The following is a 27,648-nucleotide window of genomic DNA, read 5'->3' as shown; positions in this document are numbered from 1 at the left end:
GAAACGTTTCCGACCCCATAAAGTATACATATTCTTGATCAGCATCCATAGCAGAGTCGATATAGCCATGTCTGTCTGTCCGTCCGTCCGTCCGTCTGTCCGTCTCGATGAGCGCCTAGATCTCAGAGACTATATAAGCTAGGGCAACCAAATTTGGTTTCCAGACTTATGTGATATCTCACTGCTACAAGTGTATTTCAAAATTTCGCCCCGCCCCCTTCCGCCACCAAAAAGAACGAAAATCTGTGGCAGGCACATTTTTAAAGATACGATAAAACTAAAAAAGCATTATTGTAGAGAATGCCCATATCTACCAGACTGCCGAATCTGAATCAGATCGGATCATAATTATAGCCAGAATGAAGAAATGAATTTTCAGTTGCTTCCCCTGCCCCCTCCTGACGAAGACCATGCAACTCATTTTCCTTCTCGCTCGCACACTCTGCCGCGTTCAGTGCGCGAGCAACCCCTAGCGGAGGAGATGTAGAATCTAAATGGTACATGTAGAATCTACATGTTAGATATAGAATATACATTGTAGATGTAGATAGCAGATGTAGCAAAAAAATGTAATATGTAACATTTTTTTTTAAATTCTAAAATGATATGCTCAAAAATGTATATACTGACTGAGTACGGGTATACGTAGAGTCGCGTCCCTAGAAGCGACTCGCACGTTCTTTCTCGTTTTATGCTCTGCTCGAGGTGGCCTCCCATTCTGTTTCTGTGGGTCCCTCTGTTGCATACTTCAATTTTTAATTTGGTTTACCTTTTTAATTTTATTTTCATTCGCACTGTTAATTATGTCACTCATTTGTTTTCTGTTACCCCTTTTATTTCCTGTTGAGTTAACGAAAATCAGTTTTTGACTCCTGCATTAAAAATAGTTGGACATAAGTTAAGTCCTGCAATGAAAAGTGAAATGTAAAAGCTCTCATAGCATCATGTTGTTATACCCGTACTCAAAAAAGAGTTAAGGGGTATATTAGATTTGTGGTAAAAGTGGATGTGTGTAACGCAGAGAAGGAAACGTTTCCGACCCCATAAAGTATATATATTCTTGATCAGCATCAATAGCCGATTCGATATAGCCATGTCTGTCTGTCCGTCCGTCCGTCTGTCCGTCTGTCCGTCTTGATGAGCGCCTAGATCTCAGAGACTATAAGAGCTAGAGCAACCAAATTTTGTTTCCAGACTCACACTGCTATAAGTGTATTTCAAAATTTCGACCCGCCCACTTCCGCCACCATAAAGAACGAAAATCTGTGGCAGGCACATTTTTAAAGATACGATAAGATCTTTAAGATAAGATAAGATACGCAGTATCGTAGAGAATGACTATATCTACCAGATTGCCGAATCTGAATCAGATCGGATCATAATTATAGCCAGAATGAAGAAATGAATTTTCTGTTGGTTCCCTCTCCTTCTCCAGCGCTGCTGACGCTACTGATTCTCTTTTTCGCTCGCACACTCTGCCGCGCTCAGTGCGCGAGCAACCCCTAGCGGAGGAGATGTATAATATAAATGGTACATGTATAATCTACATGTTAGATGTGGAATATACATTGTAGATGTAGATAAAAGATGTAGCAAAAAAATGTAAAATGTAAAATTTTTTTTTTTTTTAATTCTAAAAAATCATTTGCTTAAAAATGTATATACAGACTGAGTACGGGTATAAGTAGAGTCGCGTCCCCAGAAGCGACTCACACGTTCCTTCTCGTTTTTTTATTGGGTATTTTAATTCAAATTTAAAATTAATTGATGAATCAATCGTCTTTAGGTGTTTGATTTACATTTATATAATTTCATTTCTAATTTTCTGAATTTGCTGACACAGAATTCAGACTTATAAAAAAGAAATTCAAAGGAGATTAATGATGGAGAATATTATGGAAATTTTTTAACATTAATATTACATTTTTATGGAAGCTAAGACTCAATTGTGATTACAAAATTGCCTTGTCTTTCGTTTTAGTCCGTTTTTCATCAGAAAAAAAATATTCCTCCCGGAAATGGGAAAATTTCTTTGGCAACTGCATCCACGTTTGCGGTGATCTCTGGAAAAGTAATTAATTTTAAATTGATTGAAGCAGCTCCATGAACTGAAAATAGAAGTCCGCGAATCGCAAGAGCACTCACCATTTTCCAGGTCTAGAAAAAGTTAATGTCACGCGTTGCAGAAAAGTTCTCCTCTTTCTTCTTGAGACACTTTTCCTTTATATCGAAGTCGTTTCAGTAAACAATAGGTGCATACAATGCAGCAAGAGTGTGTGAGCTACTGCAGTGATGTGTAAAATGGAAAATGGAAAAAAACATGAGGCAGGGCTCAGATCCATTTCCAAATGTTGTTGTCTCCCAATTAATCCATTAGGTAGGGGTCAGGGAAAAACTTCTTGAGGTTTTATTTATCTTAGTGCCCCCGAATACTGAATAAACCTACATATTGCAAGTGACAAGATAACTCTCAAAACGGACACGGAAGTAAATACAAATAAACCTTTTCTTATGCATAAAAGCAGTTAAGCATTTCGCTTAGAGGACAGCTGGCAATATGTATGGTAAGTCACATTAAACTTCCAGCTGCATGGAGGGGTTCTGTTTCAAATGTTGTTGCTCCACGCTTATTTTTATCAGATAGATAGATACTTGTTCCTTGGTGTCGCGCTGTGTGCTGCTTGTGCTGCTTGCCGAGCTTTGTCTGTTGCTTAGTCCTGTCAGCTGTGGACGAATAGAGCGAACGGATCCAAGGCAATGCCAGGCGATGAGTGTTCCCAATAAATTAATGAAAATGCAAAAAACTCTCACAGCAAGAAATTTTCTTTAGTAGCAAAAGCAGCAGCCATCACCCAGCTAAGGAAAAACAAATTCTACAAAAATGTTCCTCGCCCCAAGCAGCTGTGCTTGTGTGTGGATATGGCAAAAGATTGTTGCGAAATTTTCTTTTTATGCAGACAAAATTACAGCTAAGTTCCAAAATATAAAAGGCTATTGAGATGTTAGGGATACGCATTCCACAAAAACAGCAAAGGGAGTTCTTCAAACTGCTGCCTGGACTGCAAATTCTATTTGCTCTACGCCTGAACACCATGGAAAACAAAAGTTTTGAGCCACAATGTTTATAGTGTATATTTTCATATATTTTGCTATAGGAATATTGACAGCATTAAAGCTTATGTACACTCAAGTTGATGAGTTTTGCTGACCAACCGCTCTGTCATGTGCCAGAGACACGTTCCGCACCTTACACGCCAAAAGCTAAGAACCTTCGAAACTTATTCAACCAAAAGAACACAGTCTCAGCCATAAGAGGACTAAAAGAATGAAGACACTAAGGTAAAAGAAACAGCTGTGAGGGGAAGATGCAACACCTGCAAAAGCCCTTACCAACGTTCGCATAACAAAATGTTGCACACTTTTTATACCTGGTACTCAACGTATAAAACAGGGATTCGAGAGTATATACTCGTAAGGGAATATATTCGTACCAGATATAAATTGTATATTGTATATTTAGAGCTCATTTGGTATCCATAACTTTGATAAATTGTTCATCAGACTTAACATACTTTAAATAATTCGATTAGGCCATCGCTGAATTTGGATTGATAGTTATTTTATACCGAATTAAAAGTACAAGTTACACTTTATATAATTGAGTACCAGGCATATAATTGTCGAGTCACTCGACTTACTTAGATCCCCTTTTTTTTCTGTGGTTAAGTAATTGAATCGTAATGCAGTCATGAAATGTTTATTATTTTGTTGTTATAAAAATTCAAAACCTGTCGCCAGAAGCTTTCCCTCCTTTAGTTGCTTTTGTTGTTATACAAATAAGCATAATTTTTCAACTGTCTTGAGAACTACCACAAAAATGTAAAAGAGCATGTGTGCCTCGCTCTCGGCTGGATGGATGCTTCCACGTCGCAACGTGGCAGGGCTACGTCAGAAGGTGTGTGCAAGTTTTCGGCGATAAAACTTTGCCGTTGGCCGGTTGCAGAGACAAAAAGTTAATGCTGGTAGTAGACTGTACTAACTAGACTGTACTAACTGGTACTAGTACGGGGATGGGGTGTTTTGCCTGCACTGGAACGTGGCGAAAAGTTTAGTTTATGTAGCCAAAGAGCATTTTGAGAACTTTTAAATTTTTGCTAATTAGCTTCGTTTATCTGCATTGCATTTGCAGTTTTGACACAGCCAAAGCCGGGGCCATAGACAGACACTTCTGGAGCAGTTGAAAAAGCAAAAGTAGTTTTGATGTAAAATATATTTAATTTATTTCTGTTTCTTTCTTTCATTTACAGTGTCATTGCCTCCCCATGGACACGTGACAGAATATTAAGTGTGGTTCTTTTTTCACCATATAAAGTGCTGCTAAATGATGATTAAATAGTGTCGAAACCCTAAAAAATGTATTGATATGCTTGTCCAGCATAAAAATTGAACATTTTATTGACAATCTTCTTATTTGGTATGCAAGCAAATCCCAATCATTATGGCCATACGCCTGAGATGGAATTTCTCAGGCATGGCCTTTGCCAGCTCCTGAGATTCAGATTGAGTGCCATAAGCTGTGTGTCTGCCTCATAAATAAGTCAATGACAAGCATCAGAGATATATGAATAGATGGGGAGAGAGTGACTGAGAGCGCGATGAAGCATGATTTCTGCCAGGAATTACAATTTCCCTTTCCCAGAAATGTTCTTGTCACTCTTTTTGGTTTACCTTGACTGATTCATACTACTTAATTGTGCAAAAACATGTAAGCTAATTGCCTCAATTCAGGTGCATCAATTTGGCAGTTAACAAAATAAATGAATATTTCAATCGATTCGCATACAAGTCAGACATGTACTTGTGTCAGGGTTGTATTTAGTTTAAGTTTAAGTGCCTGGGGATCTTTGCAAAGACATACATAAGTAGTAGGGTGCGATTTCTTAAAGGTTTATTTCACCCTCGGTATATTTTGCCATTCACACTATTCACTTTGGGAATCCATTTGGTTTGTTATCCCAGAGAACGATACCGCTTTCATTCAGTGACGTCTCGGTAACCTGTTTATTTTCCTTGAACATCAGAATAAGATGTGCTCAATCTCGAGGCTACTTGGTCACCCCGTTAGCAGACCTGCGTAACAAAATGTGCAATTCCTTTTTCTTATCCTATTCCTTTTATTATGTATTTTTATTCAATATGTTTGTGTACCTGTTCCACACGAGCAAAAACCAATAAATTTGCATGTAAGAAGAAAGTGGACAAACCGGGGAAGCATTTAAAAATTAATTAATTCAATTGCAATGCGACTCTCTCTTCAACGTTCAGCAGATCTGGTCCTGTACGGGCCTTGGGCCTTGGACACGACATTGGTACCGAGCGCCGTACTTTCAGGACTATCTGTGGGAGAGGAAGTGCGTGTGTCGGTGCTCTGTCATTATCCTTGCGATGAATTAAATTGCATTTTAAATAGGCAACGTTAATTTTATAAGTAATTTATACGGAAACGTAATTTGCAATTGCGAAATGTATTGGAACAATTGTGAAAGGTAAACGGATGTAATAGATTGTAATTTCATTTAAATTATTCTGAATGGAAATTGGTGACGATTTTGGTGTTGGAAACATATAACATATAATGAAAGTAAAGTAGTGGAGATAGTTGTAAAAAGAACAAGGAAACATATATCTACGAGTAAAGAGAAAATTGGCCCTCTAGAATTGGAATCTTTATTTAGTGTTCCTAGTTGAAATAAATTATAGAAGAAACATTGATTAATATATTTGGCTTATATCCTTTAAAAGTTAAAAGCAAACGCACCATTTTAATTTTATTTATTTTCTTAACTAATGCCCTGACACATTTAATTATCTGGCGCATCATATATATGTGCCTCATTAATAGTATTGTTTATGCTGCAGCAAAAACACGGCTGTAAATTTATTTGACACTACTATTGCGTATAAATGACTGTATAATTAAGTGTCTGCCCCTTTATTACAGATATCATTGCAAAGTGAAGGTCGAACAGTGAAGTGTGTTTAATGTGGGATCCAAATGCCCAATGCTACTACCCTTACTCTTATAGTGATTTATGTTCACCGAGTCATCGATTGCCAGTTATCATTTATGACACTTTGGGGGATTGCCTCTGCTTGGGGCGACCCTGCTGGACGGCTGGCCATCAAGTATCCAAAATCCCATCGATGGCACTTGCTTCCGGGCATCGTTTGGTCGGAATTTTTATAAATGTCTGGGGGCTGGAGAACTCCCACATTTCATTCGATCCAAGGAACCCCTGACGCCTAGAGCCTAGCACTAGACTTATTTAGATTCTTTCCTACTATCCCGAGCACATGAACAAGATGGAACCGAACGTCGAGGAGCAGCCCTTCCAGGCTGTGCTCCCAGCGACACTCTCTGACAAGCGAGGCTCGCAGGTGACTGAAGTGCGGGTCGAGAAGGTGTTGAAGTCGAAGGAAAAGGATGTTGAGGCACTGCTGGCTTCCATCGACGAGAGGGACAATCAACTGATGATCACGGCGACCAACAAGATCAAGACGACCACAAAGGCAAGGAAGAAAACAAAATCCACGAGTAGTAATTCCTCCAAACAGTCTCAGGGCAGGGTGGAGCTGGACGACAGCCAGAAGCAGTTCCTCATGGCACAGGTGACGCGTCAGATGCGTCTATTGCGTCACAAGCTAGCAATTATCGATATGGGACTGGTGCTGCTGACCAGCGCTCTGGTCTCCTGTGCCTGCCTGTGGGAGAAGGCTGCGCTGCTGCTGTCCAGCTGCCTGCTGCTGTGGCCACTCTTTTGGTCCATTATCCTCGCCACCAGCGGCCGCGTGATGGGCATGAAGCTGGTTGGATTCGTCCTCTCGCTGGCTACTGCCGTCGCCACAGCAGAATTTTGTCCCTATTTGCCAATGGACTTAAACCACTACACCATGGTCAGCTCCTACGAAGCCATCTTCAAGATATCTTGCACAATCATATATGCCCTCTCAGGCATCGCTGTGGCCAGTGCCGCCATGCGAAGCACTTCGGGTGGGGCCGTGGAACGCGCAATTCTTTGGGGCTTCCTGCTCCCGATAGTTCCGTTCGCCAACCTGTTATGGATCCCGGCCACCGGAAACTGGCGCTGGAATGAGTACTGCACCGATCGGACAGCCAGCATAATGCTGGCTGCGCTGGACGTGATCTTCGTGCTGCTGACCATCGTGGTCATCCGGAGCGAGATCAGCTCCAATGACGGTACGGATTCTTTTCTAACCAAGGATGAGCTAAAAATAGTTCGATTTGAAACATTCAAGTACTACCGAGAGCACTACGCTGCCAAACAAGGAGATGGAGACCAACAAAAACCCAAGCAGCGTTTTACAGCCACTTGTAAGCAGGAGGCAGGAGAAGCACAAGGCCCATAAGGCTTAGCTTCCTCAATCGTTGCCCCAGATATTTTGTTTTACATTTGTTATAATTTAAAATAAAGGAAGCCTTTAGCTGTCAAAGCCATTTCGAATAACGAGCTGCTGAAGGAGTACAATTTACGATCAGCTTCTAGGCTTAAACATACTCGTACTATTAGCCAAATTTATGCAACATTACTAGTACAGTAGCCCTAGCACAAGTAGGAGCTTCGGCTATCGAGGCTCTGCCGGTCGGGATTCAAAGGTTCCGTGCTCTTTCGGTAACTTGGGGGGAGGGTTTGTTCGACCGTGTCTCGACCCCTACTACATTAACTTAAATATAGAATCCCTTGACTCTAAAAGGAGCTTAACTCCGAAAACAGCAAAATGCATAACTACAAACATTCTACACAAACAAACTGGAATGGGAAAGAAAACGAGAAGGAACGTGTGAGTCGCTTCTGGGGACGCGACTCTACTTATACCCGTACTCAGTCAGTATATTCATTGTTAAGCTTATAATTATTTAGAATTTTAAAACTAAAAAAAAATATTTACATTTTTCATTTTTTTTGCTACATCTGTTATCTACATCTACAATGTAAACAAAATGTTGCACCTGGTACTCAATGTATAAAACAGGGATTCAAGAGTATATACTCGTGAGGGTATATATATTTGTACAAGATATAAATTTTATATTGTATATTCAGAGCTCATTTGGTATCCATAACTTTGAAGAATTGTTCATCAGACTTAACATACTATAAATAATTCGATGTTGCAATCGCTGAATTTGTATCGATAGTTATTTATACCGAATTAGAATTACAAGTTACACTTTATCGACTTCCTTCTTCCTGTCACATACACTGATAGAAAAAAGGCATAGTAAAAATAACTACAATCATATTTGAATTTAAAATGCGATTTTTATATACAAACATAGTAAAATTAAATAGAATTCCCTTTAATACAAATATAATTGTATTAAAATGGCTTTTTAAATACGGTCATATTTAATCTTAATACAAAACACTTTAAAGTAAATATAATATATTAAATTTGTAGTTTAATATGTTTCATATTAATATTGAATATTATTGTGATTTAATTTGAAAATATTTATTTTGAAATCAAAGGTATAAACTTTAAAAACAAATATTATATATTACATTTGTAGTTTAATATGTTTCATATTTATATTGAATACTATTATAACTTATTTTATAAATATTCATTTTGAAATCAATGACAAAATCTTTTTATTTTCAATACTCGATATTATATGAAATTAAATATGTTTTGTATTTCGGTTAACTATTTGTTTATTTATTTTTGGTGATATCTAGAGCAACCAAATTTTGTTTCCAGACTCATGTAATATCACACTGCTACAAGTGTATTTCAAAATTTCGCCCCGCCCCCTTCCGCCACCATAAAGAACAAAAATCTGTGGCAGGCACAATTTTAAAGATACGATAAAACTAAAAACGCAGTATCGTAGAAAATAACCATATCTACCAGATTGCCCAATCTGAATCAGATCGGATCATAATTATAGCCAGAATGAAGAAATGAATTTTCTGTTGGTTCCCTCTCCTTCTCCAGCGCTGCTGACGCTACTGATTCTCTTTCTCGCTCGCACACTCTGCCGCGTTCAGTGCGCGAGCAACCCCTAGCGGAGGAGATGTAGAATATAAATGGTACATGTACAATCTACATGTTAGATGTGGAATATACATTGAAGATGTAGATGTAGCTAACAGATGTAGCAAACAAATTTAAAATGTAAAATTTTTAATTCTAAAAAATCATATGCTCAAAAATGTATATACTGACTGAGTACGGGTATAAGTAGAGTCGCGTCCCCAGAAGCGACTCACACGTTCCTTCTCGTTTCAAATACGAATGTGCAAAGTATCAATTCCATATTGGCACGTCGCACCTTGAATACCCTATGCATTTTATATAATATATATATATATATATATATATATTTATATATATATATAATTATATTATATTTTATAGTCTTTCCTAAAAGTAATTTATCATATGAAGGATACACGAAATACATAAACGAAACATATGTACATATACAAAACTTCTAAAACTGTAAGAGGAAAAGCTTTTTCGAAAATTCGACTACTCTAAAAAAGGAAAGGGTATGTGTGCAAAAAAGGCTATATGAAATAGTAATAGAAAATACTGAGATCCGTTGCCGAACGTCTGAGTAAAAGCAGATTACAGCACGCAGCTGGCGAAATTCCGTGTTAAAGAGCAGACGAGAAGTATGTGGGACAGTGGGACATTCGGACTGTTCAGCTAGCAAAATTAATAAGTTCTGTATTTGAAAAGAAAATATTACAAAATGTAGTTAAGTATACGAGTACACGGTGCTAAGATAACGGGAAGCTTTACAATGCATTATCAAAGTCGAACTTTGATTCCGGTGCATATTTGCCTATGTATTTCGGCTGAGGCCCCACTGTGCGCTTGCTTGCAAATCCAGCCGAGGCTGGGCCGTCGTGTTGACGATCTCTCGCAGACAAATTTTGTTTTATTCGTTTAGTGCTTGTGAAAGAGATCGGATGTTTTTTTGGAAGTGCCTCGTTTTTTCGGTTGTGCAAAAGAAATATACAAAAGGTAAGTAAACTGTTGCCTTAAAATATCAATAGAACTGAGAACTGTTGAATAATAAACAGCTAAACCATAAACTATGGCAATTTCGCGAACAAAAATTTGCTTTTTATTATGATTTATAAATATACATATACATTTTTTTGTGTAGTTTTCAGTGAGCAGCAGAAGAAACATTAAAAAGTGTAAAAATGGATATCGACGATGAGTTACTTAGAAACCTCTTGAAATCTTTTGATTTAGACGAAATTTTCAACCGACTGAAAGGTACATAAATGTGTGACATGTACATATGCTGCTGCTATCTGGCGTTTAACTACATTTAAAAAATGTTCTCTCAAAAATCAGTCACCAAAAAGTACAGCAATGCAATACGCGCGCGTTTTTTTTAGTTCTCGTTTCGCTTATGCTTTGCCTCTGACCGCGACCCCTCTCTACAGCCATCCCCCACAACACGCGGCCGCCGTTCGTCAATGCCGTTACCAGCGACGAACCGAGCAGAAAATGGATGACAAAAAAGACAAGAAAGTACATGCATATTTCTGGGTTGTCTCGAGTTCGACTCAGAAATATGCATGTAGTTGTGTATGTGTGTACTCGCAAAATCAAAGCAATGTGTATAGTGGCTCCATAGTATAATCGGACACTTGTTTCCCCAGTACAAAATGTGCTCAAAACATATACAGAAATGCGATAAATATTTGTTTCTACTCTACTCTGCTTCTACTCTAACTTTAAAGTATTATCTATCTAAATCATAAACAAAAACTTATACTTTCTTTTGAGAATAATTAGTTTTAATCGAAAAACAAAGAAAAGTAATTTATTGAGACTCAAGTAAAAAGACTCACTAGAAAGTATAAGTTTTTGTTTATGATTTACATATATTACATAAGTAATTATAATCTGCTAATTTATTTTCCTTATTTGTACTTCAGTTTAATTTTGACGACGAAACATTGTCCGCTAATTCAAAAGTTGTATCTTGGATTGAAAAAAGTTCTCCTTCGAACTCGTTTTCAGCTGGTTTAATGGTAAGTGTTTATAAAATTCTTTGTTTTAACCATATTTTTGTATTTAATTTTCGTTCCTGTTCGTTCTTTTTAATTTTTTTTTTAAATAAAAGATGTTTTATCCATTTTACAGGGTTCTTCAAAAGGAAAAAGTTTGCTTGCCTACTATGAGAGCAAATCGGTTCTGCTCAATAGTCACAGAGAGATATTAATTTCTTTAATAGTTGAAGAAGCTAAGTGCTGTTATATAAACCTTAAAACGTCGGATTATCCCTCAATAATTGAACAAATAGTTTCAATTTTTCCCAACGGAATCAAACTCAAAAGTTAATTTCGAAATTAATTTATATTACAAACTAAAATTATAATTATACCTGTTATCTATTTATTCAAATTTATAAGGAATTTTATTTTATTCCACGGGGCCCACGGAAGAACCCTGGTGGAAAATTATATTCGAAATATATTAACTCCAAAGCAAAGCGAGTAAAGCACGACAAAATAGAGGAGGGAAACGAGCCTTCAGAGCCTCTTTCTAATGAAAAATATTTTGACGAGACTATTTCAATAGCATTCAAAACGCACCTTAAGAGAGACATTTCAGATTGGAATGTAGTCGTTGAAAAATGGTCACAAACATTTGATTTGCGTCGTAAGGACTTACAGAATTTGGACACTACAGAATTTCTAAAACAATGCCAAAATATGCAGAAAGCCAAGCTCCAGATTTGGTGAGAGTCTTACTTATAAAAAACAATTTGTTTATTTTTTTAGCTTTTTGATTTGTTATTTTATGCATAATATGTTATCTATTTAATTTTCTCAGATTCAAGTAGACTTTGACCTCCTATATCCTGAAAAGGGACTTTTTTTGTCTCAAAAATGGGATACTTTCAAATCTAAGATTTCGAAATATTATTCTTTAAATATTCGGAACGAAAATTGCAAAGGCTTATTTGCAAAGCTGCCTTTCTCGGAATCAATCGGTAAATAAAATATATTAGTCTTGATGTAAGGAAAAATAACAGAATTTCTAAAATGTCCTCTCTTTAAAGATTCATCCGACTACATTCTGGGAGTTCTGCTACGTCTCCTCCGTCTTACCATCAGCGTTGTGGTATAAACCAAAATCTGGGAACAGGAAAAAAATAACTTTGGTGGAATCACAGGAATGCTTTATTTTAAGATTAAGTTCAATTAATGACTTAAATCGTAAAATTTCTGAACTCATTTCTACAAATTTTGAGAATAATTTCACTCTTCAATCATTTATAATAGTGGAAGGTATAAGCTTGCCTCAACTCATTCTTTGTCTATTTTGATCAAACTTTGTACAAACAAGATTCAGTAATTGGTTGCATAGAGATATGTTTTAAAATTTTCAATACATTGAATCTAAAATATCCTGCAGCCGCCCAATTACCATGGGTTTTCATGCAAGAATTTTTTTACTATATTCATACGCCTTATGATGTAAAATCGCCAAACTTAAGAGCACTTCTAAATTTTATGAATGAATAAGTTTCAAATTATGTCAGACAACAATAGTTTTCCATGTTTTAGATGCGGAAAGGTTGAAGAATCGCCTAAGTTGTTAATTAATCACTTAAAGTTTATGCATTTGATTACCAAAAATTACACGTTACAATGCAAAGTTAACAATTGTAATCAATCATTTGATCTTTTATTTTCATTTAAGCGTCATATGACAAGATTCCACACAATTGAAAATGTTCCTTTTCCTGTAGTCAAAAAGTAAAAGAAGCTAATATAAGATTAAAAAGCGCAGAAATTATTCAAAACATTTCAAAAGAAGAGGATTATCTTTCTATAGATATACAAAAATTTGTTGACATTTTTAAAAAGCAAGCACCGCAGTTATTAGTTCGCCTTCATTCTGAAACTTATATGCCTACAAGTGAAGTCTATGAGATCCAGACAATGGTTTCAAATCTCTTTTTTTCTATTTCAAACGCTCTTAATAATTTAATTAGTTCCTCATCACAAAATTTACAAGACGGCTTAAAATGCTTTTCTAACTTTTGGCTCTGAGCCTTTCAGCCAAATAAATACTGAGCATCCCCTGTTCGAAATTTTAAAAGAAATGAAACTATTTGAAGATCCTCAGGCATTTATTGTGTCTAATGCGGTTGTACCAAGAGTTAGAAGTGGAAATATGTCATTTTTTCCGAAAAAGCTTGATATTCATTTATTATCTGTCAAATTTCAAATAAAATCGTTATTTGAGCTTCCAAATCTTTTAAATCTTACTCTTCATAATCAAAAGGAGCTTACAAAAAACAAATCATTTGTAAATTTCGTTAATACAGAAACTTTTTCTATTAAGACACAAAATTTTCGTCCCGATGATATAGTTATTCCAATCTATTTGTATTTCGATGATTTTCAAATCAATAATGCTTTAGGAACTCATGTTTCCTCAATCTGTGGAATATACTACACCTTTAAAACTTTACCGCAGTACTTACTTTCAAGGCTAAACTTTATTTTTCCGTTTATTTTTTTCCATCGCACGTAATCAAAAATTTTGATCATGAAGTAGTTTTTTAACATATTTTTCGTGCGCTAAAAGCGTTAGAAACCGGAGTTTAAATTCAAACAAAATATGGGAAAAAAACTGTTAATTTTGTCTTGGGCCTCATTTTGGGCGACAATTTAGGCTTAAATTCCTTATTAGGCTTTGTAAAGTCCTTTAATTCTATGCGATACTGTAGAGTTTGTAATAGAACTAAATTGGAAATGAAATGCGATGTTTCAGAACAAATTGAGCATTTAAGAACTAAAGAGTCATACAGAAAAGATTTGGATGAAAACAATTGTTTGGAGACAGGAGTTATAAGAGACAGTATTTTTAATGAGTTGAATAACTTTCATGTCATAGACAACTTTTATTTTGATTTAATGCACGATGTTTTGGAAGGAGTCTGATATTTATGATATTTATAATATTTTGCTTGCTTTGGTGAACTTGAAGTTGGTAATACATCAATTAAAATAGAACTGAACAGATTAAAACAAAGAAAATTGAAAAGACTGCCAGTGAAACATTTTGCTTCACAAAATTCCTACCCTTAGTGATAGGAGACTTAGTTCCTCAAAATAACAAGTATAGGATGCTATTAATAAACCTTTTAGAAATAATTTACATTCTGTTTAATAGTAAATTTAGTTTATCTGATATAAATGAGTTGAAAATCAAGATAAGATCTCATCATATTTATACGTTAAGCTTTTCGGACCAACATTAAAGCCAAAACATCATTTCATGGTCCACTACCCGACTGCAATATTAAAATGTGGTATATTGAAATACTGTTGGGTAATGCGCTTCGAAGCCAAGCATAAAGAAGCTAAATCTTATATGAACTCAATAACCTGTAGAATTAATCCAGCACGATCATTGTCAATCAAATCTTCTCTAAAGTATTCGAACTTCTTAATCTTAAATGAAAATGGTATACCTCCAATATTTGATAAATACGATTTTAAGAGTGTTGCTGTAAGCACCATCGAATGTTTGAAAACTGTAGATCACAAAATAAAAAATGAAAAAATTAATATAAGTGAGAAAATTGAATATAAAGGGACTATATACAAAAAAGATATTTTTTTTTAGCATGTACAATTAACACCATATTAAAGGTATTTAAATCAATCTTATATTTTACTGAAAATTACGAAATATGTGTGATTTTTTGCGAAATGGATGGTTATAAATATGACCCACATTATCAAGCTTATGAAATAGAAATCCAAAATTTAATTCTAATCTAATCGTTAATATTGCAGAATTTACAACATATCCAATGCATTTATATACTCAAAGCAACTCTAAAAACTATTTAATTTATAACACCCTATGAATAAATTTTAAGATTCTCATGTATATGTAATAAATAATTAAACAAATATAAAACGTACAATGGAAAACTATTATTTTTGTTGGAAAAAACATTTAGGATGTATGAAAACATATAATAAATATGAATCATATTGAAATTAAATATGAATCATATTGATATTAAATATGAATAATATTTAAATTAAATGTGAAATATATTCAATTTTAGTATGTAAAATATTTGATTCAAATATGAAATATATTTAAATTAAATATGTAAACTATTTAATTCAAATATAAACTATATTCAATTTAAATATGAACCATATTTAAATTTACTATGAGATATATTTATTTCAATATGCAATATATTCGATTTTAATATGAAATTTGTTTAAATTCAATATGAAATATATTCAAATTCAATATGAGAAATATTTAAATTAAATATGAAACATATTAAATTTAAAAATGAAAAATATTAAATTTAAATATGAAATATATTAAATTTAAAAATGAAAAATATTAAATTTATATATGAAACATAATAAATTTAAATATGAAACATATTAGATTTAAATATGAAAAATATTAAATTAAAATATGAAACATATTAAATTTAAATATGAAACATATTAAATTTAAATATGAAACATATTAAATTTAAATATGAAATATATTAAATTTAAGTATGAAACATATTAAATTTAAATATGAAACATTTTAAATTCAAAAATGAAAAATATTAAATTTAAATATAAAAAATATTTTAAATTTAAATATCAAATATTTTAAATTTAAATATTTCCATATTAATATCAAAATTTAAATGAAAAATATTCAATTTTAATACAACCGGATGAAAATCAATGGCATAAATATTAAAATCTAAGTGAAAATATTAAAATTTCAGGGCTTTTTTCTATCGGTGTACATAAACTAAACTTTTCGCCACGTTCCAGTGCAGGCGAAACAAACTTGGTCGAGGCTTCTGCTATTAGACAACGATTGCCTTGTTATGGGGCTTCATTAATTCATAATCATCCTTGGCGGCGCGACGGCACTTGTTAATTTTGGTCGGCAACTTGTCGAACACTTTTCGGGAACCAGGCTTCTCTCTCAGCGCTAGATTATCTAAATGATGTTAATAAGAAAGCTTTATGATATGATATGGCTAGATGGTATCTTTAGAGGGTTCTCTACCTTAGCCGTATAAAATGTGAGAGTTTACTTATCATCAAAGCCTGAATATTTGTCAAATATTTTGAAAGTGGCGACTACTATTTGCACTCTAAATTCTTCACTGCCGCTATTCATGCCTCGCTATTCTAAGCATGCAGCCCCGTACTAATTATATTCAGAACTTTGGTTCTCTTGGGCTCAAGGAAAAGCTCATTAAAATCACCCAAGACATGCGTTAAGCGGACAGGCATTAACTTTTTGTCTCTGCCAAACGACAAAGTTTTAGCTCCGAAAACTTGCACCTCTGACGTGGCAGGGCGGCTGCTATAGCGAAGGAAGAAAACCCAACGCGTGTACAGAAAAGAGACATTTCCACATGACTAGGACCATAGAAGCGAAGAAGGGCGAAAAGCTTCAAACGCAGTTTGATGTCTTCTACAAGCATCCATCTAGTCGTAGAGCGAGGCACACAGATGCTCTCTTAAATTTTTGTGGTAGTGCTCAAGGCAGTTGTAAAATTATGCTAATTATAATTATACCTGGTACTACACCGATAGAAAAAAGCCCTGAAATTTTAATATTTTCACTTAGATTTTAATATTTATGCCATTGATTTTCATCCAAGAACGGTTTTATTAAAATTGAATATTTTTCACTTAAATTTGGATATTAATATGGAAATATTTAAATTTAATATGTTTGATATTTAAATTCAATATATTTCATATTTAAATTTAATATTTTTCATTTTTAAATTTAAAATGCTTCGTATTTAAATTTAATATGTTTCATATTTAAATTTAATATGTTTCATATTTAAATTTATTATGTTTCATATTTAAATTTAATATTTTTCATTTTTAAATTTAATATATTTCATATTTAAATTTAATATTTTTAATTTTTAAATTTAATATGTTTCATATTTAATTTAAATATTTCTCATATTGAATTTGAATATATTTCATATTGAATTTAAACAAATTTCATATTAAAATCGAATATATTGCATATTGAAATAAATATATCTCATAGTAAATTTAAATATGGTTCATATTTAAATTGAATATAGTTTATATTTGAATTAAATAGTTTACATATTTAATTTAAATATATTTCATATTTGAATCAAATATTTTACATACTAAAATTGAATATATTTCATATTTAATTTAAATATTATTCATATTTAATATCAATATGATTCATATTTAATTTCAATATGATTCATATTTATTATATGTTTTCATACATCCTAAATGTTTTTTCCAACAAAAATAATAATTTTCCATTGTACGTTTTATATTTGTTTAATTATTTATTACATATACATGAGAATCTTAAAATTTATTCATAGGGTGTTATAAATTAAATAGTTTTTAGAGTTGCTTTGAGTATATAAATGCATTGGATATGTTGTAAATTCTGCAATATTAACGATTAGATTAGAATTAAATTTGGGATTTCTTATTTCATAAGCTTGATAATGTGGGTCATATTTATAACCATCCATTTCGCAAAAAATCACACATATTTCGTCATTTTCAGTAAAATATAAGATTGATTTAAATACCATTAATATGGTGTTAATTTTACATGCTTAAAAATAATTTTTCTTGTATATAGTCCCTTTATATGTCAATTTTCTCACTTATATCAATTTTGTCATTTTTAATTTTATGATCTACAGTTTCCAACATTCGATGGTGCTTACAGCAACACTCTTAAAATCGTATTTATCAAATATTGGAGGTATACCATTTTCATTTAAGATTAAGAAGTTCGAATACTTTAGAGAAGATTTGATTGACAATGATCGTGCTGGATTAATTCTACAGATTATTGAGTTCATATAAGACTTAGCTTCTTTATGCTTGGCTTGGCTTTATGCTTGGCAGTATTTCAATGGACTACATTTTAATATTGCAGTCGGGTAGTGGACCATGAAATGATGTTTTGGCTTTAATGTTGGTCCGAAACGTATAATTTATGATGAGATCTTATCTTGATTTTCAACTCATTTATATCAGATAAACTAAATTTACTATTAAACTATTATCATTAAGGGTAGGAATTTTGTGAAGCAAAATGTTTCACTGGCACTCATTTTCAATTTTCTTTGTTTTAATCTGTTCAGTTCTATTTTAATTCATGTATTACCAACTTCAAGTTCACCAAGGGGGGTTTCGTCTAGAAGGTTTTATTTTTTATCAAAGCAAGCAAAATATTAAAAATATCATAAACGCAGACTCCTTCCAAAACATCGTGCATTAAATCGAAATAAAAGTTGTCTATGCCATGAAAGTTATTCAACGCATTAAAAATACTGTCTCTTATAACTCCTGTCTCCAAACAATTGTTTCCATCCAAATCTTTTCTGTATGACTCTTTAGTTCTTAAATGCTCAATTTGTTCTGAAACATCGCATTTCATTTCCAATTTAGTTCTATTACAAACTCTACAGTATCGCATAGAATTAAAGGACTTTACAAAGCCTAATAAGGAATTTAAGCCTAAATTGTCGCACAAAATGAGGTAATGAGGTAAAGTTTAACTTTGAAAGTAAGTACTGCGGTAAAGTTTAAAAGGTGTAGTATATTCCACAGATTGAGGACACATGAGTTCCTAAAGCATTATTGATTTGAAAATCATCGAACTACAAATAGTATGGAATAACTATATCATCGGGACGAAAATTTTGTGTCTTCATAGAAAAAGTTTCTGTATTAACGAAATTTACAAATGATTTGTTTTTTGTAAGCTCCTTTTGATTATGAAGAGTAAGATTTAAAAGATTTGGAAGCTCAAATAACGATTTTATTTGAAATTAGACAGATAATAAATGAATATCAAGTTTTTTCGGAAAAATTACATATTTCCACTTCTAACTCTTGGTACAACCGCATTAGACACAATAAATGCCTGAGGATCTTCAAATAGTTTCATTTCTTTTAAAATTTTAAACAGGCGATGCTCAGTATTTATTTGGCTGAAAGGCTCAGAGCAAAAGTTAGAAATGCATTTTAAATCGTCTCGTAAATTTAGTGATGAGGAACTAATTAAATTATTAAGAGCGTTTGAAATAGAAAAAAGGAGATTTGAAACCATTTTCTGGATCTCATAAACTTCACTTCTAGGCATATAAGTTTCAGAATGAAGGCGAACTGATAACTGCAGTGCTTGCTTTTTAAAAATGTTAACAAATTTTTGTATATCTATAGAAAGATAATCCTCTTCTTTTGAAATGTTTTGAATAATTTCTGCGCTTATATTAGCTTCTTTTACTTTTTGACTACAGGAAAAGGAACATTTTCAATTGTGTGGAATCTTGTCATATGATTGATCAAATGATTGATTACAATTGTTAACTTTGCATTGTAACGTGTAATTTTTGGTAATCAAATGCATAAACTTTAAGTGATTAATTAACAACTTAGGCGATTCTTCAACCTTTCCGCATCTAAAACATGGAAAACTATTGTTGTCTGACATAATTTGAAACTTATTCATTCATAAAATTTAGAAGTGCTCTTAAGTTTGGTGATTTTACATCACAAGGCGTATGAATATAGTAAAAAAATTCTTGCATGAAAACCCATGGTAATTGGGCGGCTGCAGGATATTTTAGATTCAATGTATTGAAAATTTTAAAACATATCTCTATGCAACCAATTACTGAATCTTGTTTGTACAAAGTTTGATCAAAATAGACAAAGAATGAGTTGAGGCAAGTACAGCTTATACCTTCCACTATTATAAATGATTGAAGAGTGAAATTATTCTCAAAATTTGTAGAAATGAGTTCAGAAATTTTACGATTTAAGTCATTAATTGAACTTAATCTTAAAATAAAGTATTCCTGTGATTCCACCAAAGGTTTTTTTTCCTGTTTCCAGATTTTGATTTATACCACAACGCTGATGGTAAGACGGAGGGTAGCAGAACTCCCAGAATGTAGTCGGATGAATCTGTAAAGAGAGTATATTTCAGAAATTCTGTTATTTTTCCTTACATCCGGACTAATATGTTTTATGTACCGATTGATTCCGAGAATACATTCTCGTCCGAATATTTAAAGAATAATATTTCGAAATCTTAGATTTGAAAGTATCCCATTTTTGAGACAAATAAAGTCCCTTTTCAGGATATAGGAGGTCAAAGTCTACTTAAATCTGAGAAAATTAAATAGAGAACATATTATGCATAAAATAACAAATCAACGAGAAGGAACGTGTGAGTCGCTTCTGGGGACGCGACTCTACTTATACCCGTACTCAGTCAGTATATACATTTTTGAGCATGATATTTTAGAATTTTAGAATTAAAAAAAAATGTTACATTTTACATTTTTTTGCTACATTTGTTATCTACATCTCATCTACTATGTCTATTCTACATCTAACATGTAGATTGTACATGTACCATTTAGATTCTACATCTCCTCCGCTAGGGGTTGCTCGCGCACTGAACGCGGCAGAGTGTGCGAGCGAGAAGGAAAATGAGTTGCGTTGTCTGGTACGGGAGGGGGAGGGGAAGCAACTGAAAATTAATTTCTTCATTCTGGCTATAATTATGATCCGATCTAATTCAGATTCGGCAATCTGGTAGATATGGGCATTCTCTACGATACTGCGTGTGCGTACTACTGTGTGGGCGGAAGGGGGCGGGGCGAAATTTTGAAATACACTTGTAGCAGTGTGATATCACATGAGTCTGGAAACCAAATTTGGTTTCTCTAGCTCTTATAGTCTCTAAGATCCAGGCGCTCATCAAGACGGACGGACGGACAGACGGACAGACGGACGGACAGACGGACATGGCTATATAGACTCGGCTATTGATGCTGATCAAGAATATATATACTTTATGGGGTCGGAAACGTTTCCTTCTCTGCGTTGCACACATCCACTTTTACCACAAATCTAATATACCCCTTAACTCTTTTTTGAGTACGGGTATAAAAAGCTAAAAAAAAACAAATTGTTTTTTATAAGTAAGACTTTCACCAAATCTGGAGCTTGGCTTTCTGCATATTTTGGCCATTATTTTAGAAATTCTGTAGTGTCAAAATTCTGTAAGTCCTTACGACGCAAATCAAATGTTTGTGTTTAAGGTTCGTTTTGAATGCTATCGAAATAGTCTCGTCAAAATATTTTTCATTAGAAAGAGGCTCTGAAGGCTCGTTACCCTCCTCTATTTTGTCGAGCTTTACTCGCTTTGCTTTGGAGTTAATATATTTCGAATATAATTTTCCAACAGGGTTCTTCCGTGGGCCCGCGGAATAAAATAAAATTCCTTATAAATTTGAATAAATAGATAACAGGTATAATTAAAATTTTTGTTTGTAATATAAATTAATTTTGAAATTTACTTTTGAGTTTGATTCCGTTGAAAAAATTGAAACTATTTGTTCAATTATTGAGGGATAATCCGACGTTTTAAGATTTATATAACAGCAGTTAGCTTCTTCAACTATTAAAGAAATTAATATCTCTCTGTGACTATTGAGCAACACCGATTTACTCTCATAGTAGGCAAGAAAACTTTTTCCTTTTGAAGAACCTTGTAAAATGGATAAAACATCCTTTATTTACAAAAAAAATTAAAAACGAACAATTAAAATTAAATACAAAAATATGGATAAAACAAAGAATTTTTTAAGCACTTACCATTAAACCAGCTGAAAACGAGTTCGAAGGAGAACTTTTTTCAATCCAAGATACAACTTTTGAATTAGCGGACAATGTTTCGTCGTCAAAATTAAACTGAAGTACAAATAAGGAAAATAAATTAGAAAATTATAATTACTTGTTACTTATAATATGTACATATATTTTATTATAATATAATATGTACACAAAAAAATAAGTGTACCTCTTGCTTTTTCCAAGTGAATAATTTCACTCTAAACACTCTATATACAATTTAAACTTCGATACGTTATTCCAGTTTCTAAATTTTTTAAAATATACAAGCAGTTTTTAATTCCAAATTGTACATGTGTTCACACTGTCAGCCAAACATTAAGTCATGTCACTGCCTATTGCCAAAACTATATAATACCAAGTTATTTCAACCGGATTAAATTCATATTCAGTTTACAGTGGCTGTGAGTCTTTGTCTTTGACGAGGAGCCGCAAAAAAGCAAAAACAACTACATACAGTGGCTCCATAGTATAATCGGACACTTGTTTCCCCAGTACAAATGTGCTCAAAAATTATACAGAAATGCGACAAAAATTTTGTTCGTTCACTTCTACTCTAACTTTATAGTATTATCTATCTAATCATAAACAAAAACTTATACTTTCTAGTGAGTCTTTTTACTTGAGTCTCAATAAATTACTTTTTTTTATTTTTCGATTAAAACTAATTATTCTCAAAAGAAAGTATAAGTTTTTGTTTATGATTTAGATAGATAATACTTTAAAGTTAGAGTAGAAGTGAAAGAAAACAATTTTTATCGCATTTCTGTATACTTTTTGAGCACATTTGTACTGGGGAAACAAGTGTCCGATTATACTATGGAGCCACTATACACACATTGCTTTGATTTTGCGAGTACACACATACACAACTACATGCATATTTCTGAGTCGAACTCGAGACAACCCAGAAATATGCATGTACTTTCTTGTCTTTTTTGTCATACATTTTCTGCTCGGTTCGTCGCTGGTAACGGCATTGACGAACGGCGGCCGCGTGTTGTGGGGGATGGCTGGAGAGAGGGGTCGCGGTCAGAGGCAAAGCATAAGCGAAACGAGAACTAAAAAAAACGCAAGCGTATTGCATTGCTGTACTTTTTTGGTGACTTATTTTTCAGAGAACATTTTTTAAATGTACTTAAACGCTAGTTAGCAGCAGCATTTGTACATGTCACACATTTACCTTTTAGTCGGTTGAAAATTTCGTCTAAATCAAAAGATTTCAAGCGGTTTCTAAGTAACTCATCGTCGATATCCATTTTTACACATTTTTGTTCGCGAAATTGCCATAGTTTATGGTTTAGCTGTTTATTATTCAACAGTTCTCAGTTCTATTGATATTTTAAGGCAACAGTTTACTTACCTTTTGTATATTTCTTTTGCACAACCGAAAAAACGAGGCACTTCCAAAAAAACATCCGATCTCTTTCACAAGCACTAAACGAATAAAACAAAATTTGTCTGCGAGAGATCGTCAACACGACGGCCCAGCCTCGGCTGGATTTGCAAGCAAGCGCACAGTGGGGCCTCAGCCGAAATACATAGGCAAATATGCACCGGAATCAAAGTTCGACTTTGATAATGCATTATAAAGCTTCCCGTTATCTTAGCACCGTGTACTCGTATACTTAACTACATTTTGTAATATTTTCTTTTCAAATACAGAACTTATTAATTTTGCTAGCTGAACAGTCCGAATGTCCCACTGTCCCACATACTTCTCGTCTGCTCTTTAACACGGAATTTCGCCAGCTGCGTGCTGTACTCTGTTTTTACTCAGACGTTCAGCAACGGATCTCAGTATTTTCTATTACTATTTCATTTTGCCTTTTTTGCACACATACCCTTTACTTTTTTAGAGTAGTCGAATTTTCGAAAAAGCTTTTCCTCTTACAGTTTTAGAAGTTTTGTATATGTAAATATGTTTCGTCTATGTATTTCGTGTATCCTTCATATGATAAATTACTTTTAGGAAAGATTATAAAAATATAATATAATGTATATATATATATACATATTATATAAAATGCATAGGGTATTCAAAGTGCGACGTGCCAATATGGAATTGATACTTTGCACATTCGCATTTGAAAAAGAGAAAATGCGAGTACGAATACGAGCGTGACCACGATATTTCTGTATCGTGCAGCGGAACAGAATGTTTGAAATAAGGGTAGTCGACGTGTCGAGACCTGTCGCACGCACGTCTTACTCGTGAACCAGTGCATATGTACAATGTAGCACATATTATGTACGTATATATGTCCGTATATAGCTCGATGACATAACATACCTGCCATACAAGTGGGCTGTTTACTTTAACACAGGGTTGTCCTAGGAGTTTAATCGATGACATAGCCTAAGCGAGATTCGCCAAAGTCAGACCTTAATAAGCGATGAGATTTCCCTAAAAAGGCTTTATGAATTCACCCTCTATATAGTTTGCCCTTAATATGCGATGAATTTCCCTTGAAAAGTAAGGCCTTAATAACCTGTTGAATTTCCCTTAAAAAGTCAGGACCTAAGTTGATGTACTTAAGTAAAAATTTTGATACTTTGAAGAAAGGCATGGGTAAATTCGTGGCTAAAATATTAAATTTCTTTTATCCTATTCCTTTTCTTATAAAATTGTATTCATATTCACATATGTTGCAGTGTGTTCCTTTTTCCACACGAACCTTAGTTTTTTTGATTTGCTCATGTCGTAAGGCAGTAGTGGGCAAACCGGGCACTTCAAATGAATTAATTAATTCAGATGGGCTAATGCGACTATATTTCAATGTTAAGCAGATCTGGTCCTGTAGATCGGCAGTGCATTTGCGCCAAAAACAAAACACCCGCTTATAATTTGTACCTGTTCTCCGAATCTCGTTTTTAGTTCCTTCTTTTTCAGATTCTGTTGGAAATGAAAAAGTGTCGTCCAAACGCGTTTAATTTCGCAATATCACATTTCCTTCTAATTTTAGCAACGCTAACTTTATAAACTAATTTATAATTAAACGAAATTTGCAATTGGCTGATAATATTTTGGAACAGTGTGAAAGGTAAACGGATGTAATAGATTTTAATTCCATTTCAATTATTCTGAATGGAAATTGGTGACGATTTTGGTGTTGGAAACATATAACATATAATGAAAACGAGAAGCAACGTTAGTCCCCAGAAGCGACTTGTCAGACCCGACGCGTCAGATAGCGACGTTTGAGCTTATTACTCTTCTAGAAATTATAGCGGCAGTCCGAAATTAGAAACTTGAAAAAAAAAAATTTACATTTAACATTCTTTTGGTACTTATCTACAATGTCACATATTTGTCGTATATTTTTTACATCTAACATGTAGATACAGTAGACATGTACCATTTATATTCTAGTTTAGTCCTCCGCTAGGGATCCGCGCACTGACACGTGGTAGAGGGTGCGAGCGAGAAGGATTATTGAGTATTTGCCATTCTCTTGCTGGATTCGGATTGAGAACCAACTGTTAGTTAACCTGTTTATTTTCCTTGAACATCGGAATAAGTTGTGCTCAATCTCGAGGCTACTTGGGAACCTCGTTAGCAGACCTGCGTGGCAAAATGTGCATTTTATCTCTTATCCTGTGCCTTTTGATTTTCGTTTGTAGGGCGGATGGGGGCTAAATTTGAAATTCATTTGTAGCAGTGTGATATCACATGAGTCTGGAAACCAAATTTGGTTTCTCTAGCTCTTATAGTCTCTCAGATCTAGGCGCTCATCAAGATGGACAGACGGACGGACGGACAGACGGACATGGCTATATTGACTCGGCTATTGATGCTGATCAAGAATATATATACTTTATGGGGTCGGAAATGTTTCCTTCTCTGCGTTGTACACATCCGCTTTTACCACAAATCTAATATACCCCTTAACTCTTTTTTGAGAACGGGTATAATAAAGTAGTGGAGATAGTTGTAATAAGAACAAGGAAACATATATCTACGAGCCAAGATTTGCCCTCTAGAATTGGACTGTTTATTCAATGTTCCTAGTTGAAATAAATTTTAGAAGACACATTGGTTAATATATTTGGTTTATAGCCCTTAAAAGTTTAAAGCAAACGCACCTGACACATTTGAATTATCTGCCGCATCTTATATATGTGCCTAATTAATGGTATTGTTTATAGTGCAGAAAAAGCACGGCTGTAAACTATTTTGACACTACTATTGCGTGTTAATTACTGTTATAGTGCCTACCGCTTTATTACAGACATCATTGCAAATAAAATCATGAAATTTAAGTTTTCAAAGTATTTTTTTGCGTGGGAGTGGGAGAGCTGCCTGTGATTGACAAAAGGAGAAAGGTTAACCAATCATGCGGAGATAATTTGCAGCCATATGAATCACATCAATTTCTGGCTGACTTACATCAATCATAAAGGAGGCAGGGCTATGAGGAAGGGAAGAGCCTTGGGATGAAATTATTTGTATGGCACTTTTGAGCAGTTAAATTGAGCAGGTAATGTGCGGGCGAAAATACTGGTGTGAAGTCGTGAAAATATTGAACAGAACTTTAAGAATCCAGAATGTGAAGCTAAGTTGATTTGAAACTTCCCTAAGGAACTTTCCTAAGGAACGGGTACTGCATTTATTCATTGAAATATTGATTGACAACACGATGAGACAGCTATTTAAAAATTTTCAAAATTAAACTTTGAATGGTCACAACAAAAGTACGCAGAAGAAACAGGATTATTTCCTGGCAAAAAGGGCAGACCAAGACAGTTTACAAGCGTTTGTGTTATTTATGGCCGTATGATATATATTTATTTCCATACAAATAAATTTACATATATAAAGGATCGCTAGCTGACAATGATAAACCGCACACTGGCTCCACTGGCGTCTGATTCAAATAGTACATAAATAAATTACATGTGTTTGCTGTCGTTTCTTAATTTTTACCCCAATTTACACATTTCCATTTTTTCCGGTGATGCTGTCAGTTTGATAGTTTCACATCAATAAAGGGGTTAAACGCTTATCATCATTGGCATTTAAATGGGCCTTGTTTTGAAGCTGGCCATGGTCTGGAGCTTGAGCTGGTTTGGAGCTCCGATGCTGTTTCAGTAAATGTCGGCTTGACCTTTAACCTGCTTAAATTCACTTTAATTTGACAGATTCCCAGCGGAATGGGCTTCAATGAGAAGATTACTCTTAGCAACCTTTGTGGCCTGATTTTCCGTTTAGTTTTCATTTCTAATTGAAACCGTATTAAAGCGAGCGATTAGAAAATGAAACGTTGCTAAGCCCCAAAGTTCTGGTCAAATGTTTTCCCTTTATTGCAGTAAAAGCAGTACAATTGATTTTGATTATTTTTCTCGGCCTGTATAGCTCTCTCTAGAATCATACACATACACAAGTAAATTGGGCTCGACCATTTTTTTCACGTCTGCCATTTCTACTCAATAATGTTATTAGTCGGGCTAGTCTGTGAGTGTTTCGGCTCCTTTTTGTTGCGGGGCTTTTTCCTTTTTTCCGGGTAAAAACACTTTCTGTTACTTTGACCATTCTCGCTGATTTCATTGTGATGGATCCAATAGGCCTTATCCCGAGACACTTCTCGTATCATTTACTCGACTGTAAAGAGGTTATTTACATGGCCCAGAAAGCCAAAAAATATCTGACTAGAACACTCCGCCTCACGCAAACGGAATTGCGTTCATGAAGCACCCATATACATGGATATCCCTGGGCTATTGCTGTTGAAAAAAACTATAGAAAAACTATTATTGTACGCCAAACTGCATTCACCAGAAAAAAAGTTTCATTCAGTGACTTTGCACAGCCTGATAAATGGGCTTCCCGACA

The 27,648-nt window shown here is 34.0% G+C and overlaps 1 protein-coding gene and 1 long non-coding RNA gene across 2 annotated transcripts; one reads left to right on the top strand and one right to left on the bottom strand.

Moving 5' to 3' along the window:
* The first annotated feature begins 9,985 nt into the window (after positions 1–9,985).
* LOC111081411 lies at positions 9,986–11,707 on the top strand. Its single transcript, XR_005968166.1, has 4 exons — positions 9,986–10,059; positions 10,205–10,320; positions 10,992–11,087; positions 11,671–11,707. It is a non-coding gene; the product is annotated as an uncharacterized LOC111081411 (long non-coding RNA).
* A 7,775-nt stretch (positions 11,708–19,482) lies between these two features.
* On the bottom strand, positions 19,483–27,409 carry LOC111073808. Its single transcript, XM_041594882.1, has 4 exons — positions 27,340–27,409; positions 23,179–23,252; positions 21,780–21,875; positions 19,483–20,078 (listed from the first exon to the last, which is right to left on the bottom strand). The coding sequence occupies exons 1-4, from the start codon at positions 27,407–27,409 to the stop codon at positions 19,938–19,940; spliced, it is 381 nt and encodes a 126-aa protein (XP_041450816.1). The 3' UTR covers positions 19,483–19,937.
* Positions 27,410–27,648: the final 239 nt, after the last annotated feature.

This window comes from Drosophila obscura, unplaced genomic scaffold, assembly GCF_018151105.1.
Source record: "Drosophila obscura isolate BZ-5 IFL unplaced genomic scaffold, ASM1815110v1 contig_38, whole genome shotgun sequence".
NCBI classification, from domain to species: domain Eukaryota; kingdom Metazoa; phylum Arthropoda; class Insecta; order Diptera; family Drosophilidae; genus Drosophila; species Drosophila obscura.
Note: the sequence above shows the minus strand (reverse complement) of the source record. Positions and strands in the feature narration are given on the sequence as shown.